At 39.2% G+C, this 16,586-nt stretch overlaps 1 protein-coding gene across 7 annotated transcripts in view; it reads left to right on the forward strand.

Moving 5' to 3' along the window:
- The window catches only part of CHD7 (chromodomain helicase DNA binding protein 7), a 134,832-nt gene that overhangs the window by 105,088 nt on the left and 13,158 nt on the right, over positions 1-16,586 (forward strand). For all 7 annotated transcript variants that reach the window (XM_082233713.1, XM_082233719.1, XM_082233718.1 and 4 more), the window contains 15 exons: positions 1,841-2,051; positions 2,946-3,141; positions 3,341-3,508; positions 3,972-4,151; positions 5,711-5,821; positions 5,920-6,125; positions 6,629-6,828; positions 7,846-8,005; positions 12,383-12,472; positions 12,913-13,016; positions 14,341-14,470; positions 14,781-14,853; positions 15,082-15,133; positions 15,597-15,825; positions 15,978-16,186. In XM_082233713.1, coding sequence (XP_082089839.1) covers positions 1,841-2,051; positions 2,946-3,141; positions 3,341-3,508; positions 3,972-4,151; positions 5,711-5,821; positions 5,920-6,125; positions 6,629-6,828; positions 7,846-8,005; positions 12,383-12,472; positions 12,913-13,016; positions 14,341-14,470; positions 14,781-14,853; positions 15,082-15,133; positions 15,597-15,825; positions 15,978-16,186 — 2,319 coding nt within the window. The remainder of the gene's footprint in view (positions 1-1,840; positions 2,052-2,945; positions 3,142-3,340; positions 3,509-3,971; positions 4,152-5,710; positions 5,822-5,919; positions 6,126-6,628; positions 6,829-7,845; positions 8,006-12,382; positions 12,473-12,912; positions 13,017-14,340; positions 14,471-14,780; positions 14,854-15,081; positions 15,134-15,596; positions 15,826-15,977; positions 16,187-16,586) is intronic.

Here is a 16,586-nt window from a genome sequence, read left to right on the forward strand (position 1 = left end):
TGCTCAATGTGAAGCTGACTTTTTACAAGGCAGTACTTTCTAGACATATGAGGACACCGGAACAATCAGAGGAAGATTTTGCTGTGTCTTTTTTATATGATATAGATAATTATAGCTGAAGATACTTGGTTGGTTCGCCTTATTTCGTCTTAGACTCTTAGCAAGTTACTATAATTTGTGTATGATTTGAGCCAGTCAGACAGGCTAGAGCACAGGATAGTCATGGCAACCCTCCGGTGTGTATACGCTTCTGCAGAGCCAGAGTGGTGAGTGGCTAGTATGTTGGAAACCCAGGTTCAAATCCTTGCTCAACACTAAAGCTCCCAGAGCAAGACATTATCTCTCACTCAGTTGTCATTCTAAATGCCTCTGAGGAAAGGAAAAATGTAAATACTAAAACCGGCAGTACAATTTGGGACATAAATAATTTCCTGAATTTTTTACCGCAAGAGTCTCTGGCATGTCTTAAGTATGAGTAACCTGAAAATAATCACTTGCTTTACTTATCTCCTCTTGCTTTATCTCCTCTCTACTGGAGTTGGCAAGACTGGTTGGCAAAGCATCCTCCATAACAATATTTTAGGAATTTTGGAGACTAGTTCTTTCCCCTTAGAGGCACAATATGGCCTAGCTGCCACCGTGCGTCATAAACTTCAGTGTACTTTGTTGGTAGAATGTGGTGGTATTACTCTGGCGTTAAAAGGGTATTGCTTTGTAACTACTTAAGGAAAGGTAGCTTAGTGATAGAGCACCTGTTATTCATGCAAAGCACCAGATTCAGTCTTTGGCATCTCCAGGTAGGGCTGGGAAAGATTCTTCTTTAAAAACCTGAAGAGTCACTGCCAGTCAGTGTTGAGCCAGATAGTCCAATGGTCTGACTTCATATAAGACTGAGTTCTATGTTTTATGTACTGATCAGAAACTTCATTAACACCACATGTGTGTTTTCATTGAAATAGGATACAAAATTTGAGTGTGTGTTTTAATAGGAACAAGTAACATCAGCACAACGGTCTACAGTGCTAATGAACATGAAACATGGGCAGGAAATAGTCAGAAAATGGGTTGTTACTTATGCTTGATCCAACTGTCAGGCACTCCCTGCTGGAAAGGTGATAATGCCTGTTTGGACCAAAAGTGGACCCATGGCTATTGGACAATGCTGCCTCTAAAGACTTGGCATTAACATTAGAATGCATAGTATTTCTGGGGGTCTCCCCTGAAATTTTTTAATAAATGTCCCTTTGGAAGGGGTCATAAGTGTTTCTGTTGGGACCCCCTAAGGCCCGAGCACACCAAATTTATGTAGACTGCTTGTTCCTCACTTTGTAAGCTAACAAGTGTCCATTTTGCCTCACACTAATCTTTGCCTTGTAAAAATTTGGGATATTTAAATTAGAATGTGTTTATCATCAGAATACTGCTACCGTAATGAACTATTACTATTGCACTTTGACTGTTAATACTGATAGGTTTCTAAGACCCTTTTTGAAAAAGGATTGGCTTTGCCATTACATCTTTCAACCTAGCTGTTAGATATTGTCTTTATATCCTTAATTTACTAATTAATTATTCAATCACTCCTTCCCCCCTAATTTGTTATGACATCTGGCTTGGCACCTCTTTGTTGTTGTGAAACTTGTTTGCTGGAAGCTTTTGGGTTCATTGTTCATTTGCGCTTCCATATTTTCCATGTTATTTTTAGCTAAGCAAATGCAGCTATGTAAATATTTCTTCACTTATAAAATCCATAGACATTGTATAGGGAACTGGAAACAGGCTCGTAGTTTTATTAATAAAACCTTTAGAGTATTCACATATTGCTGTCCAATCTCTGCAGGTGCTGAAGAGAAAATTTTGGAAGAGTTTAAAGAAACACACAATCCTGACTCTCCAGATTTTCAGCTCCAGGCAATGATCCAGGCTGCTGGCAAGCTAGTACTGATTGACAAGTTGCTGCCAAAACTGAAGGCTGGTGGCCACAGGGTGCTTATCTTTTCCCAGATGGTGCGCTGCTTGGACATACTGGAAGACTACCTCATTCAAAGACGGTGAGAAAAATATAATCCAATTCTAGGAAATAGCAGTTATTCAACGTGCTATCAAGTATTTAACCTGTATTGCAAAATGTGGAAACAATGAAACAGGCGCTTAACATCATGAAATGGGAAAGTGGATAAGTATAGCAATAATTGTTCTGTTGGTTGTAACCTTTCACTCACAATCATAACAGACCACCATTGTATTCATGGTTAGGCTTGACAACCATGACTTTGACTTTTAGAATAACTGGTGCACATTATGAATAGGATAAAAATGTGTTTTCTACTAAAGACATATTCGGTCGTAAATATTACTCACAAGCTAACCAAGCTAATACAAAAATATTCTGTACCTTTATTCTTCTGCTGCCTCTTAATGCTGGCTGAAATATTAAAACAGAGCAAGAAATCGATAGCATGAGTATTTTCTTAACCAAGTTATTTTGTTAACTTGCACTCATGCTTTCAGGAAAATGCAAGATTATTGTCAATGTGATTTTGAAATCAAGTTTGAAAACAAGGGAAACATTTGCTAAAGGCAGAAAATGGGAGTGAATTCTATCTCCTCTTTATATTTGCTTCCCTTTACACTCTACCATTTGAGCCTGGGCTGGTTGGCATTCATCTGTCTCAGAAGACAGGGGAAGAGGGCGCCTTCAGGGGTGAAGTCAAACCATTGGAAAGTTACAGAGCCTGCTGTGACTGTAGAGACTGATACGAGAGAGACATGTTTTGTTGCAACTGGGGCAGCAAGATTTTAAAGTTATGGGGTGAGGAGCACAACTATAAATATTGTAATTGTTTAAGTACATAATGTTGATTCCCCCCCCCCTAAATTCTTTGCAAAGATACTCGCCTTGTTTTTTGGTTCTGTTTGTAATACAGTACTGCTCTTTTTCCCAGGTATCCATATGAGCGAATTGATGGAAGAGTAAGAGGCAACCTACGTCAAGCAGCTATTGACAGGTTTTCCAGACCTGATTCTGACAGATTTGTTTTTCTATTGTGTACAAGAGCTGGGGGGTTGGGCATTAATCTTACTGCCGCTGATACCTGCATCATCTTTGATTCAGACTGGAACCCTCAAAATGATCTTCAGGTATTATTGAAAGTGTCAACTGACAACCTTTTATCTCACTGCTGTCTAGAAAGGAGTAGTCTCTTGAGAAATATTATAAATTTGCAATATACACAAATAGTTTCTTTTAAGATTTTATTTGAATTAATGATTGTTCTAAGGGTTATACATGCTGCTTTTCTACAAACTGAAACATGGTAACAATTCCATATTTTTCCAGGCTCAAGCTCGATGTCACAGGATAGGACAGAGCAAGTCAGTGAAAATCTACAGGCTGATAACAAGAAATTCTTATGAAAGAGAAATGTTTGACAAAGCAAGTTTGAAACTTGGTCTTGATAAGGCTGTGCTTCAGTCCATGAGTGGAAGAGAGAATGCTACAAATGGGGTAAGAACAGCATTAATATATTCACTCAAGAGCCACCTAAATTTGCAGTGCACTTTCCATATATTCTAATTTCATCAAAGAGCTTGAGTTGTGCACATACTTTTATTCTTTTTGTAAACCGCTTTGAGGTTTTTTCTTACAATCAAGCAGAATATAAATTTTATGAAATAAAAAAACTAGTCATGATCTATTTTTACATTTAATGTACTTTTTAAAAAAATGTGAAAAGCATCCGTTGGGAGGGCTCATTATTACTGGGATCGTGGCAGGCAGAGCTTCAATATTCCTCCTAAACTGTGTTCTAGTTTTGCCTCCCCATCCCAAAAGAAGACTGTTAGAAGTCTTTTCTTTGAATTTAGTAAACATTTCTTAAATCAGTTTTTTTTTGTGTGTGGAGAAAGCTGATTGTAAACTGTTTTACATAATTTTAACAAGAGCTTTTTCTTTTGCGCACATATTACAGGTACAGCAACTATCTAAAAAAGAGATAGAAGATCTATTGAGGAAAGGTGCTTATGGTGCTCTAATGGATGAAGAGGATGAAGGTTCCAAATTCTGCGAGGAGGATATAGATCAGATTCTTTTGAGGCGGACACACACAATCACTATTGAGTCTGAGGGCAAAGGCTCTACATTTGCAAAGGTGAGCATTAACATTTATGGGGTTGTTTTTTGTATAAATGGAAACGTATGTTGAGTGATCTTTTGTCTCTTGGTGTGCCTCTTTATAGCTTAAAACCCTTATATCCCACAAGGCAAGCAGGACCTAAGGAGTCACTATGCCAAAATATATTCCAAAATTTTCCTCAGTCCTGCACAAGTGTGTGTTGACACAAATGCAGCCTCAAAATCATGCTCTTTGTATGTCTGTGAGCCCCGCAGAGGACAGTTTGAAAATTTCAGAACATAAAAAGGCCTTGACAGGCTAATTCTTCTCTTACTTTCTTTTTAAAAACATTATATACCACTTAAATGTAAAGATAGATGAATTTCAAAGCAGTTTACAGATTTCAAAGCAGTTTAGATTTCAGATCTAAAGCTGACACAAATGGCCATAGAGAATATGTGTTTTGGTTATTGGAGCACTTAACCCCATTCTTCATGGCATATCAGCAGTGAGCATTGATGGCAGTTACAGACAGGAGTGTAGTCTGTTGCATCTTAAAACTAGATGAAAAGTGGAGATGGGCCTAGAGCTTGCAGACCCTTATTGCAAAGTTCTTTGTACAGATAAGCAGTAGCAAATCATAGTGGCTTAAAATGTGTCTCCATCAATGGTTTATAGAGAAGGCTACAACCCTTTGGGAATACATGGACTAAAATGCACATTGTGCGCACAGATAAGCATGCACATGCACATATCAAAGCAGTCATCCAACCCCCTCTTCTCCAGTTTTTGCTGCTCTGCAAGAGATCTTTGCCCTATCGCTGAGAATAGAACAGGTCTTTTTTTCCAAAGGGAATTTTACATTTTAAGAGAAAGCATATCTACCCAAAATTCAGACACTTAGTTATTTACAGTCTCAAGCTCCTGCAGGTAGCCCATCAGAGTACCTGACTTTGTTGTCAAAAAAGGGGCCCAACCATTGCTTAATTTATAACTTGATACCTGCAGCACCTAGCAGACTTTTATTCAAAGTGCAGGCCTCATGGCTGCAACATCCAAACAGTTGATTTTATTCCCACCCCCCACAGATATCGAGCCTCACAGAGCTGTAGAGAAGTCAAAAGGTTGCTCACTGTTTTGTGGTGTTTTGGTTGGTTCTAACACAGGTATTGCTCAAGTATGGATTGGGGGGGGTTTCCTTATAAACGCAACTTGACTGCCTTTATTTTTATAGGTATTTCACAGTGGACCCTCCGGATACGAATTAAATTTGTTCCGGAGGTCCGTACTTAACCTGAAAAGTTCATACCTGGAGGTGCCCCTTCTGTGCAATAAAGCGCTTCTGTGCATGCGTGCAGCACACAGAGCGCTTCTGCACGTGCGCGGGCGGCAAAACGTGGAAATATACACTTCCAGGTTTGCTGCGTTCACAACCCAAAAGTTACGTATCCGGAGTGGTACGTAACTCAAGGGTCCACTGTACTTACATTGTTATACCATAGATGTAAAAAACCCAAGGTGAATAAATTCATATTTATTTATTTTTGTTAATATATATCTTTGAATAATGATTGGAGATAATTGTTGTATTTTAGGCTAGTTTTGTTGCATCTGGTAACAGAACAGACATTTCACTGGATGATCCTAACTTCTGGCAGAAGTGGGCAAAAAAAGCTGAGCTTGACATTGATGCCTTAAATGGAAGGGTGAGAGAATGAAACCATTAAATACTTTTAGATCACTATAATGTGATTTTTTAAAAACAAACAAACAAACAAACAAAACATCTCTTTTTTAATTATAGAACAACCTAGTTATTGATACACCAAGGGTAAGAAAGCAAACTAGACTATACAGTGCAGTCAAAGAAGATGAACTGATGGAATTTTCTGATCTGGAAAGTGATTCTGAAGAAAAACCCAGTATAAAACCCCGTAGACCACAGGACAAATCTCAGGGTTATGCACGAAGTGAATGCTTTAGGGTGGAAAAGAATCTGTTGGTTTATGGGTAAGTAAAACGAGCCTCAAATGACTTACTGCCGTAAATTTAGCCAGACTGCCTTAATGAACTACCATTAAGGTGAGATTAAGAGCCTCTGTCTAAACTTTGCTCCTATAAAGTTGTATACAGTTATTACAAATAAAGGATTACAGGATCAAGCTCAAATTGATCCCCAAATCTCAAGACTGCAGAAACAGCTCTGGCATAGAATTTCCTGAATAGATTTTCCTGCTCTGAGCCTATAAGGGCTATTGGCATTAAACATGTGTATTTTATTATTTCCAGTATAGTTAAATTGTGGCTTTTATGAGCAGTGAACTTGCTGCCTGCTCAGTAAAATAAATATTCTTAAGTCCTTGGTGCTAGAAACTGGATTCCCTGATGTGACCTGCAAATTCAAAATGTATTTAATGCTAACACCAGAAGCCCCATTCTAGCTGTCATTTGGGAGCTAATGTCAAAATGTGAAATCCAGTTCTAGGTATGTACGCTTTCTATTTTTCTTGTAGTTGGGGACGATGGACTGATATCCTCTCACATGGGCGCTATAAACGCCAACTAACAGAACAAGATGTGGAAACCATCTGCCGAACAATCCTTGTGTATTGTCTCAATCATTACAAAGGGGATGAAAACATCAAAAGTTTTGTCTGGGATCTAATCACTCCCACTGCAGATGGACAAACACGAGCCTTGGTTAACCATTCTGGTAGGCTTCTGCACATTTTTCTTTGGTATCAAACTCTGTAGCATGCCTAGCACAGCGTTCTAAAGCTGAGATGGGGAACTTGTGGCTCCCTAGATGCTGGGCTCTAGCTCCCATCAGCCTCGGCCAGGATGGCCAGTGGTCAGGCATGCTGGAATTTGTGGTGCCATAACAACTTAGTCACCATATTTGGTGTGGTGGCTTGGCGTTGACTTTGAGATGGGAAAACCGGAATAAACTCCCTGTTGTAACATTTGTTCCAGGTAACCAACAGATCCATGCAGTCCTTTCTTATAATGATTTTTTGGGGGGCGGGGGGAATGAATGTACAAAAGTTTTTTGTTTGTTTTTTTCAAAAAAATTCACAGTGCTCTTGAATTGGTACAAATTAAAACCAAATTTATGATGGTGGCATTTTTCAAAACAACTTTTGAGAAGTTGTTGTGGAAGAAATGGACCCTAGTTAGCTGACTTAGGTGTTTAGCAGTTTCATTTTTGACTCATTTCAATAAGGGTAAATTGGACTGCTAATAACTTGGAAAGTTAAGCATATTTTTTTGAAGGGAGCGAACCCTGAAAGGGCAGGGGTGATGGCTAACATCAAAAGGCAACTAAATTGGTTCCAAATTTCTTTTCCCCCTTTTTTTTCTTTTAAAAAGGGTTTAACAAATATTTAAAACAGCTGCTGGGGTCGCCTTTATAACACAACAGGATTGAAAATAAAAGCTGAGATTCTTAGGATGTTGAATTGTGCTACAAGTACTACAATCTGTACTTTACTTTGTTTCTGCCATATCTTCCTGCACCTGCAACCCTGATTGTAGTCTCACGGACAGTAGTGCAATAGTGAATGAGAATTAGCTTTCCACATGTCACTCTGTGCGCACTTTGCAGTTTGTCAGGAGTGAATGCTGAAAGAAGAGCTATATGAAAGTGATTTCACAGATGGGTGTCCCCCTTGAACATAGAATCAGTGCTAATGCTTTCTGTTGAAAAAGCCTGCATGTGTGTGTTTCTTAGGCTTGTCTGCTCCAGTGCCCAGGGGAAGAAAAGGCAAAAAAGTGAAAGCCCAGAGTGCACAACCTGTGCTACAGAACGCTGACTGGCTTGCAAGTTGTAACCCAGATGCCTTATTTCAGGAGGACAGCTATAAGAAACACCTCAAACATCACTGTAATAAGTAAGTTTTTAAATTTCCTTGCTTTTACCCAATGACCTAGACTTTGATGTTTTCTCAGTATTCATATCTTAGTACCATGCAAAGACCTATAGATTGCTGTGTCTATTGCATTTAATTTGTGGTATATCACTAATCAGCTCCAAAGTTGACTTGGCTGTTAACAAGCTTTCTCTGAGTGATTAATTTTAATCAAACCTTCTAAGGATGCAGTTTTTATTTTAGCACAAAGAAGTGTGGGTAACTGTCATGGCAAAAATGTTCCTTGCATCTGCTATCACCATCATGATAATCATCTATTGCCTGCACTTCATCCTAATGTGAATAAGATTGGTCCTAGGAAAAAAACACACCCCAGGTGTCAAAAGCCAGGGTAAAGAGCCAAAATGATTTCTCTACAAATTTATCTGTATAAATTGCTACCTTTCCTCTAGCTTTCTCTGTTTGTTTAAATACCTGGTAAGATGCTTTCACAAGTATACCAGATTGATTTATGGTATTCTTATGAATGATACTGATATGTAAAAAACGGGGGGTTGTAAATTCATTGGAGTGCTATAGCTTACTGCTACTCGTGTACCGTGTGTATGACATTAATCCTATCATGCTACTCAAAGAAAGTATTAAGCGATGCAAAGTGTCCTGTGGGTGTTTTGGGGAGAGAACAGATATAGGTTGTAATCTTACTTGGAAATGAGCGTCATTGAAATCAATAGAACTTTAAAGTAAATATGAGTGGGATCAGGCTGAAACATTTATAAGGATTTGTTGTCTTGAGCAAAGAAAACATTTCACTTAACAACTTGATGATGAGTTCATAACAAACCCACTGTATACAATTTAAGCAGCTTCCATAAAATCCACTTGTAGCATTCAGTGCCTGTTCAAATGTGTGTCTTGCAGTATAGACTTGGTGTCCTGTCCTCTTGTTGCATTACAGTATAGGAAGATCTAAACTACAGATTAAAATCATTCCAATCTCACCTTTTGTAAATATTATTTCTGTAAGTGTAAAACAATGTAGTTTAGAGTTATGCAGAAAATTCTGTCAGAGCATCTTCTTTGCCTACTTACTATTTGCTTCTTACACCAAGAATGGCTAATTGCCATACAGAAGCAAATTAAATCCTGGAAGAGTGAAATGGGGGTGGGGGGGGAGAGAAGGAGAAATAGCCATCTCTTTTCTAGAGTTGCTTTAATTGGTGAATAAAGAGTCTACAAATCTTAATGGGAAAAGTTTGTGCTTTTATCTGCATGCTATATTTCCACAGTATTAACCTGTAGTACCGTACATTCAGCTGCTTAAAAATGCTGCTGCTGGTCCTTAAAGTGCCTAGGTGCTGTATATAGATTATTTAGGGCACTTTCTCAAGAGGTACAGCTGATAGATGCACGCCTTGGACTTGCTTGTGTTCCTTGAGCATCTCCTTCATCCCTTCTTCCCTTCTCTCCATCACTCGCCCTCCAAAAAAAAAAAAAAATTATATGGCAAAAGATTTCTGAAATTGAGCAGAGTTATAAAAGCAGTTTGTGATATGGCATGAAGGTTTGGCATTAAAGAAAAACAAGTCAAAAATTCCAATGGGTGAGCAGAAGCCCTCGGGCATGTCTAATGTTGCTCTTTGTATCCCAGTCATTGTGCTTGTATGCGTATTATTTATTGGGTGCCCTACTGAATAACAGATGTGGTGGTTTTTCTATGTCACATCCATAGACATTGCAGACTTGTCTTTGGATAGATGTACATTCAACCTGGTGACATGACCCTAGGTGAACTGCATGTTTTGAGCACAGAAGTAACTAATTAAGAAGTTTCTGTAGAAGTAAAGAAACTAGAAGTATAAGAAGTTGTGCCAATGCTTTGCATCCAGATACTATAATGTATGAAGCAGAACTTACACAGCTTGCTGTATTCAGATCCAGGAGCCCCTCAGGGTCATGGATATTTCTTCACTTTTTACAAACCCAAGAAGATAAAAGTGTGATGGTACTCATTTTTCTGTACCATGAGCACCATATTGTTATAAATTATTATAATTTTTTAGAACTTCTCAAGATTCCACTGTATCTTGAGCAGGCCCATTCTGTGAGTAGTTGTATTTTTATCTGTGCTAAATCAGGAATGGCCATTTCCTTCAGCCTGGGGTACAGGCTTTCCCTAGCCAATCTTCTCAGGGACCATCACCCACTCCTGTAATCCCTCCACATTGGTACATTGGCTAAGGATAATCTAAGCATCTGGTTTTGGGACTGAATTGGACTTGGTCACCCTTAATCAGGAAAAGGACAGAGGAAATGTGGCCCTGTTGCTTCTGCTAGATCTCAGTGGCCTTTTGATACTATTGACCTTGGTGTCATACTGGACTGGCTTGGTAGGTTGCAGGTTTAAGGCACTGTATAGACCGGTTTCTATCTATAGGGAGAGTTCCAGAGAGTGACTTTAGATGACTGCACCCCTGACCCCTGGCAGCGGTGCTGTGGGGTGCTACAGGTAATGTATTGTCCCCAGTGCTGTTCAACATCTATATGAAGCTGCTGACAAGCAGTCAGAATGTTGAAAACACCCAGCTCTGTTGCTGTGTTATGTGTGAGTGAACATGCATGTCCTGGACTAGTGTCTGGATATATTAGTGGGCTGAGTGAGGTCCAGTAAGCTGAAGTTGAATTGTGATAACGTGGAGGTCCTTTGGGCGAGTGATCTCCAGCTCTGGGAATTAGGCGTATTGCCTGGTCTGAACAGGGTTCCTCTCCCCTTGAAGGAATAGGTATGTAGTCTGATGGGTGCTTCTTGAGCCATCATTGTCACTGAAGGCCCAAAATAAGCCTTTTACCACCTTCAGTTGAAACATAGGTTACATCTGTTCCTGGCTGAGGTAACTTGGACACAGTGATCCATTCAGGGCTTTTTTTCAGCTGGAACTCACAGGAACTCAGTTCCGGAACTTCTCAGATGGGCGCCATTGCCATTATAAAAGAACAAGGTTCACGGTGGGCTATGACACTTCTTTTTCTTGAAAAATAGCACTGGATCCATGCACTGGTAACCCTAGGACAGTCTAGACAAAGGTGCCTACAGTTATTAGTTGAAGTTACCTACAATGAACATGTGATACACCATTAAAAGAAATTGCTTTAACTGCCAATCTGTTGCTGACCCAGGTTTCAACCTAAAGAACTTGGGAGCCAGATTAGCTGAGATTACTCCTTCTTCCATATAGACCTGCCCATTCATAAAGCTATTTAGCTGACACCCTCCTACTACCTGCTGAAATCCATCCTGTGGCAACCCAGATGAGGGCTTTTTCTGTGGTAGCACTCAGTTTGTGGAATAGTCTTTCTTCTTAAAGAAGGCAGGCGCTAACTGTGAAATGTTTTCAGCTCTTGGTAGAAACATTGTTATTTGCCCAATCATCTTCTGGCCATTGATACCCATTTCTCAAATTGTTCTGGTTGTTGCTGTATTCATGTAGTTTTAATGTTTATTTTATTGAATTGTTTTATATTATTGTTGTACACCGCCTTGCAGTGTTCAATAAATGCAGCATAGAAGTATTTTAGATTAATAAATAATAGTTTTTCCCATTTTCAGATAGTTTTCTAGCATCATTGGGAGTGAATATAATTGCGTGTTTGGTTATATCAATTTAATCTTTGACTGGGAGCATACGATTATAGCTTCAAAACAGTTTTACAGCATGTCAGAGGTGTTACATTGTAAATTTGAACTAGGTTCCGTTCCGTTGTCATCCAATCTAGGCAGGTGAAATAGTAGTAAATTTGGCAGAACTTTTTTTCCCCCTTTTAATCCTGTCTTTAGGAAACACTGACTTTTCCGTTCTCAGAAGCAAAAAATTGTACAATCGTAACAAGCCTGACATTCCATATTGGGGGTTTATTGTAAGGTAGTAAAACCAGATTTTATATCTCGTTTATTCCTGCAACTTCTGATGTGCTTCCAAAAATGGTATTAAGGCAGCAGCTGAGGAAATTTTATGAGATAATGAAGCAGAACAGTTACTGAAAGCCATCTGCTCAGTTGTTTACAAACTTGCTTCAATACTTCAGAGGCAGTGGTAGAGTACGTGTCTAAACTTCACAAGCTGCACTAGGTAGAACTAAATGAAATGCGCCTGGGTTGGGCTGAGCTCGATCCCTCTCTGTGCAGTCTAAGCGGTTGCCAGGCAGGCCTGTTGGAAGCCAGCAGAAAGCACCACACAGAGGTGATTATGTGCCACCATCTGTCACGCTTCAAGCCTACCATACAGCATGGCTAATCAGCCTTGGCAGGATGATGGATGAACAGCAGCAGCTGCCAAAAGCCACTGTTGGCAAACAGTCCTGAAGTTAAGAACTTTTTCCCCTCTCTGTTTTCCTCTCCAGGGTCCTGCTGCGTGTCCGCATGCTGTACTATCTGAGGCAAGAAGTTATAGGGGACCAAGCTGACAAGATCTTGGAGGGTGCTGACTCAAGGTTAGTGCAAATTTAGGTTGATATGTTGCTTTATGTGAGCTGTAACCTGTGCATATTTATTTTAGATCAGAGGAATTTAAAGATTTAGCAGTTGCATATCTGTTCAGGGCATTTTATCATTTCATGCTTTGAGTGTGGTTGGTGAGGGTGACTAGAAGATGGGTAATGGGGATTTTTCATTTCATAGGGAGGAAAAATTCATTAATACCTGCTTTGATAGGGTGGGTCAGATTCTAATATTTAATATAAATATTTTAGAGGGGAAAGTATTAATCAATAAATAATATTAACACTTCTATTGTTTATAACCACTTTGGGATTTTTCAAGTATCTTGATGCCTTGTGTAATCAAGTTTGCTCTTCCAACACTTAGTGTGAACACATTTAAATGTGATACCTAACCTTCAGAGGTATTTCCAAATGTGTAACTCTTTTTATAGTGAGGCTGATATTTGGATTCCTGAGCCATTTCATGCTGAAGTTCCTACAGACTGGTGGGATAAGGAGGCAGATAAATCCCTTTTAATTGGAGTGTTCAAGCATGGTAAGTGATGTCTCACTTCGAACAGAACTCCTTGGTAAAAGCTTTCTGTGTATACCAATATTCAGTCACAATATTAACAAGTGTAGTTCCAAAGAATTGTTGGCTTCTCGCTCCTTTTTTCCTTCTGCATTGAAAAAAAAATCTATTTGAGTTGTAAATATCAGATGCTGTTTTTAAATGTTTGCAGAACATTTCTGGAGAAAACATTACTTCCTTGGCTGTAAATAACACAAAACCATATTTGTTTAAATAATAGCCAAGTAGTATTATAGATCTCCATAAACTCCGCTTCCAGCACTGTTTCACTTGCTAACTCTGCCAGCCAGTGTCAAAGTGGACGGTGGGCTTAACCTCTGCTATTAATCTGTACAAGTGCCTCCTGGGCTTTGTTCCAAGCAATATTTCACAAATGTCAGTGCTGAGAACTCCCGGCTCCCTTGAGTGGGATGCAGCCTTGTTAACTTTGAAAGGCTGGGGATGCAGAGCTGGCATGATATATACAGTGAGCAATTCCTGATTATAATCCCAATTCTCTGGAGGTTGCAGAGGTATTCTCAGCAGCCCAGCCTGACTAAAGGGGAGAATGATGGCTTATAAAACCTTTCATGATTACAGTTTGGCTTGAGGCTCTACAGCAGTTAAGGACAGTGTGTTGTAGTACAAATCCTAATTGAATTGTGCTGTTCTGCCTATGTACAGCAGCTCTGTTTTGTGGGCTCAGCTGAGGCAAGTCTAGTCTAAAAATCATTTTCTTGCTGTGCACTGTTGGGATCTGCCATTTTCCATCTAGTCAACTTGGATGGCACAGAAAAGTAAACAGCAGTTTGAAAACCATGGAGGGAACGGTGTCATCTTACTGACATGCATCATCCTAAACCGAATAAGACAGGTTTGCTGGCCTTACGTATTTTCCCATGTATGCATTTCCAACTGTAAGTGCCAGTTTCAATAGGGCTAGTACCATTGAAAGGAAGGTGAGTTGGGGGATGTTAAATCTAGAGGTGAAAGGGTAACTAATAAAAAGCTTTGTGCATGGCTACTGCTCCCATTTTTTTGCCTTGCTCGCCCACTCACCCAGCCAAACACTGCCTGGAAATCTTTAATGTCTCCATGCTTTCCACAGGTGTATGGCACATTCTTGTTTGTAATGAAAGGAAGTAGAAATGTGGAAGTAGAACTTGTCTTCACACATTCTTGTATGTCATGGGAACGGAAAAGTAGAAATGCAGTTTTCTCGTTCTGCATCAGTATAAAAGTGTCATTCACATGGAGCTATTTTGTTTATACTTGTGGGTGCTTGGTGTGTTTTTCTGTCTGGGTGCAGGCTATGAGAAGTACAATTCAATGAGAGCCGACTCCACACTCTGTTTCCTGGAACGTGTTGGTATGCCTGATGCCAAGGCCATAGCTGCTGAGCAGAGAGGAACAGATATATTAACAGATGGTGGTGATGGGTAAGGACATTATAAAAATTTAATAAACTTTACAACACTATCATAAATACTGGCCTGGCTTCACCTATTGCATCACATTTGAGGATTCTCTTTCTTATAACAGTGTTTCCACATATATGGTGAAATAGTTAAAAAGCAAGTTTGAGATTCATTTTAATGGATATATAATTAGACATTAAGAAGCTTTTTTTGGTCATTTAACATTGTCCCTCATGATACTGCATAATAAGGTTTGGAAAGGATTTGTTCTTTAGCTCTGATAGTTGTGTTTCTCTCCCCCCCCCCCCCCCGCACATCATATTTCCTGTAGGGGTGATTTTGATAGAGAAGATGAAGATCCAGAATATAAACCAACCAGGACTCCATTCAAAGATGAAATTGATGTAAGGATCTTGACATGCTAATACATGGTTTTTTTATTAATGTGTAATTTTTATTAATGTGTAATATTTGAAGAAAGGTTATTTGAAATATTAATGTATTGTCTCATGTAATGTTCTTGTGTGTAACAAAAAAGTTATTTTCAGCTTTTTGAAAGGTCATTTCCTCTGCTTCCTTAAAGCTAAATTTTTGAAAAACAAATGCTGAAGTAACACTCTTTTTTCCTAAAGGAATTTGCAAACTCTCCTTCTGACAAGGAAGAATCCATAGAGCTCCACACAAGTAAGCCTGGGAATGGGGTGAGGGAGAAGTGTTAATAATCAAATATTATCTAATGTTGATTGTGGTACACAAGGGACCAACTTTTTGTGCTTTAATTTTCAGAAAAATTAATGGCTTTATATCTTTTTTGTAATAATTTGCCACTTACATATACTGTTGCTTTGTATATGCTTTATTCAGTTTGGTTACATAATGGGATATGTGCAGTGGCAGAGCCAAAGCTATAACCATTTTGGAGAGGGATAACCATTTTAGCTGTGTGTTGTCACCAGAACTTCACTGAGTGTGTTGTTCACAATAGTGAAGTTCAAGACGTAAATGTTTCAGAATTCATCTTAAGAGGACTTCAGTGTTAGATATTTGATTTGTGGGGTTTTAAACTCAATGTGCTTTTCATATATAGCAAATTAGCATTTGACTATAATTATGAATGTCTAATATTAGCTTTGCTAATATTTTGTAGGCAAGCACAGTGAAAGCAATGCAGATTTTGGCCAACTCTACTGGCCTAACACTTCAACCCTGACTACCCGCTTGCGCCGCCTCATTACTGCCTATCAGCGTAGCTATAAAAGGCAACAAATGAGGCAAGAGGCGCTAATGAAGACTGACCGACGCCGTCGACGACCTCGTGAAGAAGTGAGAGCATTAGAAGCTGAAAGAGAAGCTATAATAACGGAAAAACGTCAAAAGTAAGTTTCTTTAGGCTCCGTTCTCATAGAAATGAGCATCTGCTTGCAACATCGCTCATTTTCTTTGAAATAGATCCTGGTATCTGGTATCAAATTGGGGTGTGAAAAGCTCTTAGATGTGTCCTGACATGCTAATCTCTTCCTTTTTCCAGATGGACAAGAAGAGAGGAAGCAGATTTTTATCGTGTTGTGTCTACTTTTGGGGTTATTTTTGACCCTATAAAGCAGCAGTTTGATTGGAACCAGTTCAGAGCTTTTGCCAGACTTGATAAGAAGTCTGATGAAAGTTTAGAGAAGTACTTCAATTGCTTTGTAGCTATGTGCAGGCGAGTGTGCCGAATGCCATCCAAGCCAGATGAAGGTAGGTTTGCTGATAACTGTAACTCTAATAAATGGAAAGTTATAAACTGAGACAAGTTCCAAGCGAAGGTGCAAGTGGATATTTAAAATACATCTTCTATGTTTGCTTCCCCTTCACATATACTCAACTTTTTTCAATTCACACACACACGCAAGTATTCATTCAAATGTAGAAAGTATATAAAAATCCTAACGTGTGGAAGATGAAGTATTTGGATTGGTCTGTTCCTCTTGCACGAGACTCAGGCAGGAGCAAAGAATTGTGGGAAGTAGATAGCTCCTCATTTTTTCCCTCCTGCCTGGACAGAGCAGCTTGATCCTCCCAGCTCTCATGGTTTTGTTCTCTGTTACTCAGCTGAATCCTCTTTAACTCCTGTCTTTGTTGTTCTAAGTTACTTAGT

Source organism: Podarcis vaucheri (genome assembly GCF_965113315.1).
Source record: "Podarcis vaucheri genome assembly, chromosome: 8".
Lineage (NCBI taxonomy): Eukaryota > Metazoa > Chordata > Lepidosauria > Squamata > Lacertidae > Podarcis > Podarcis vaucheri.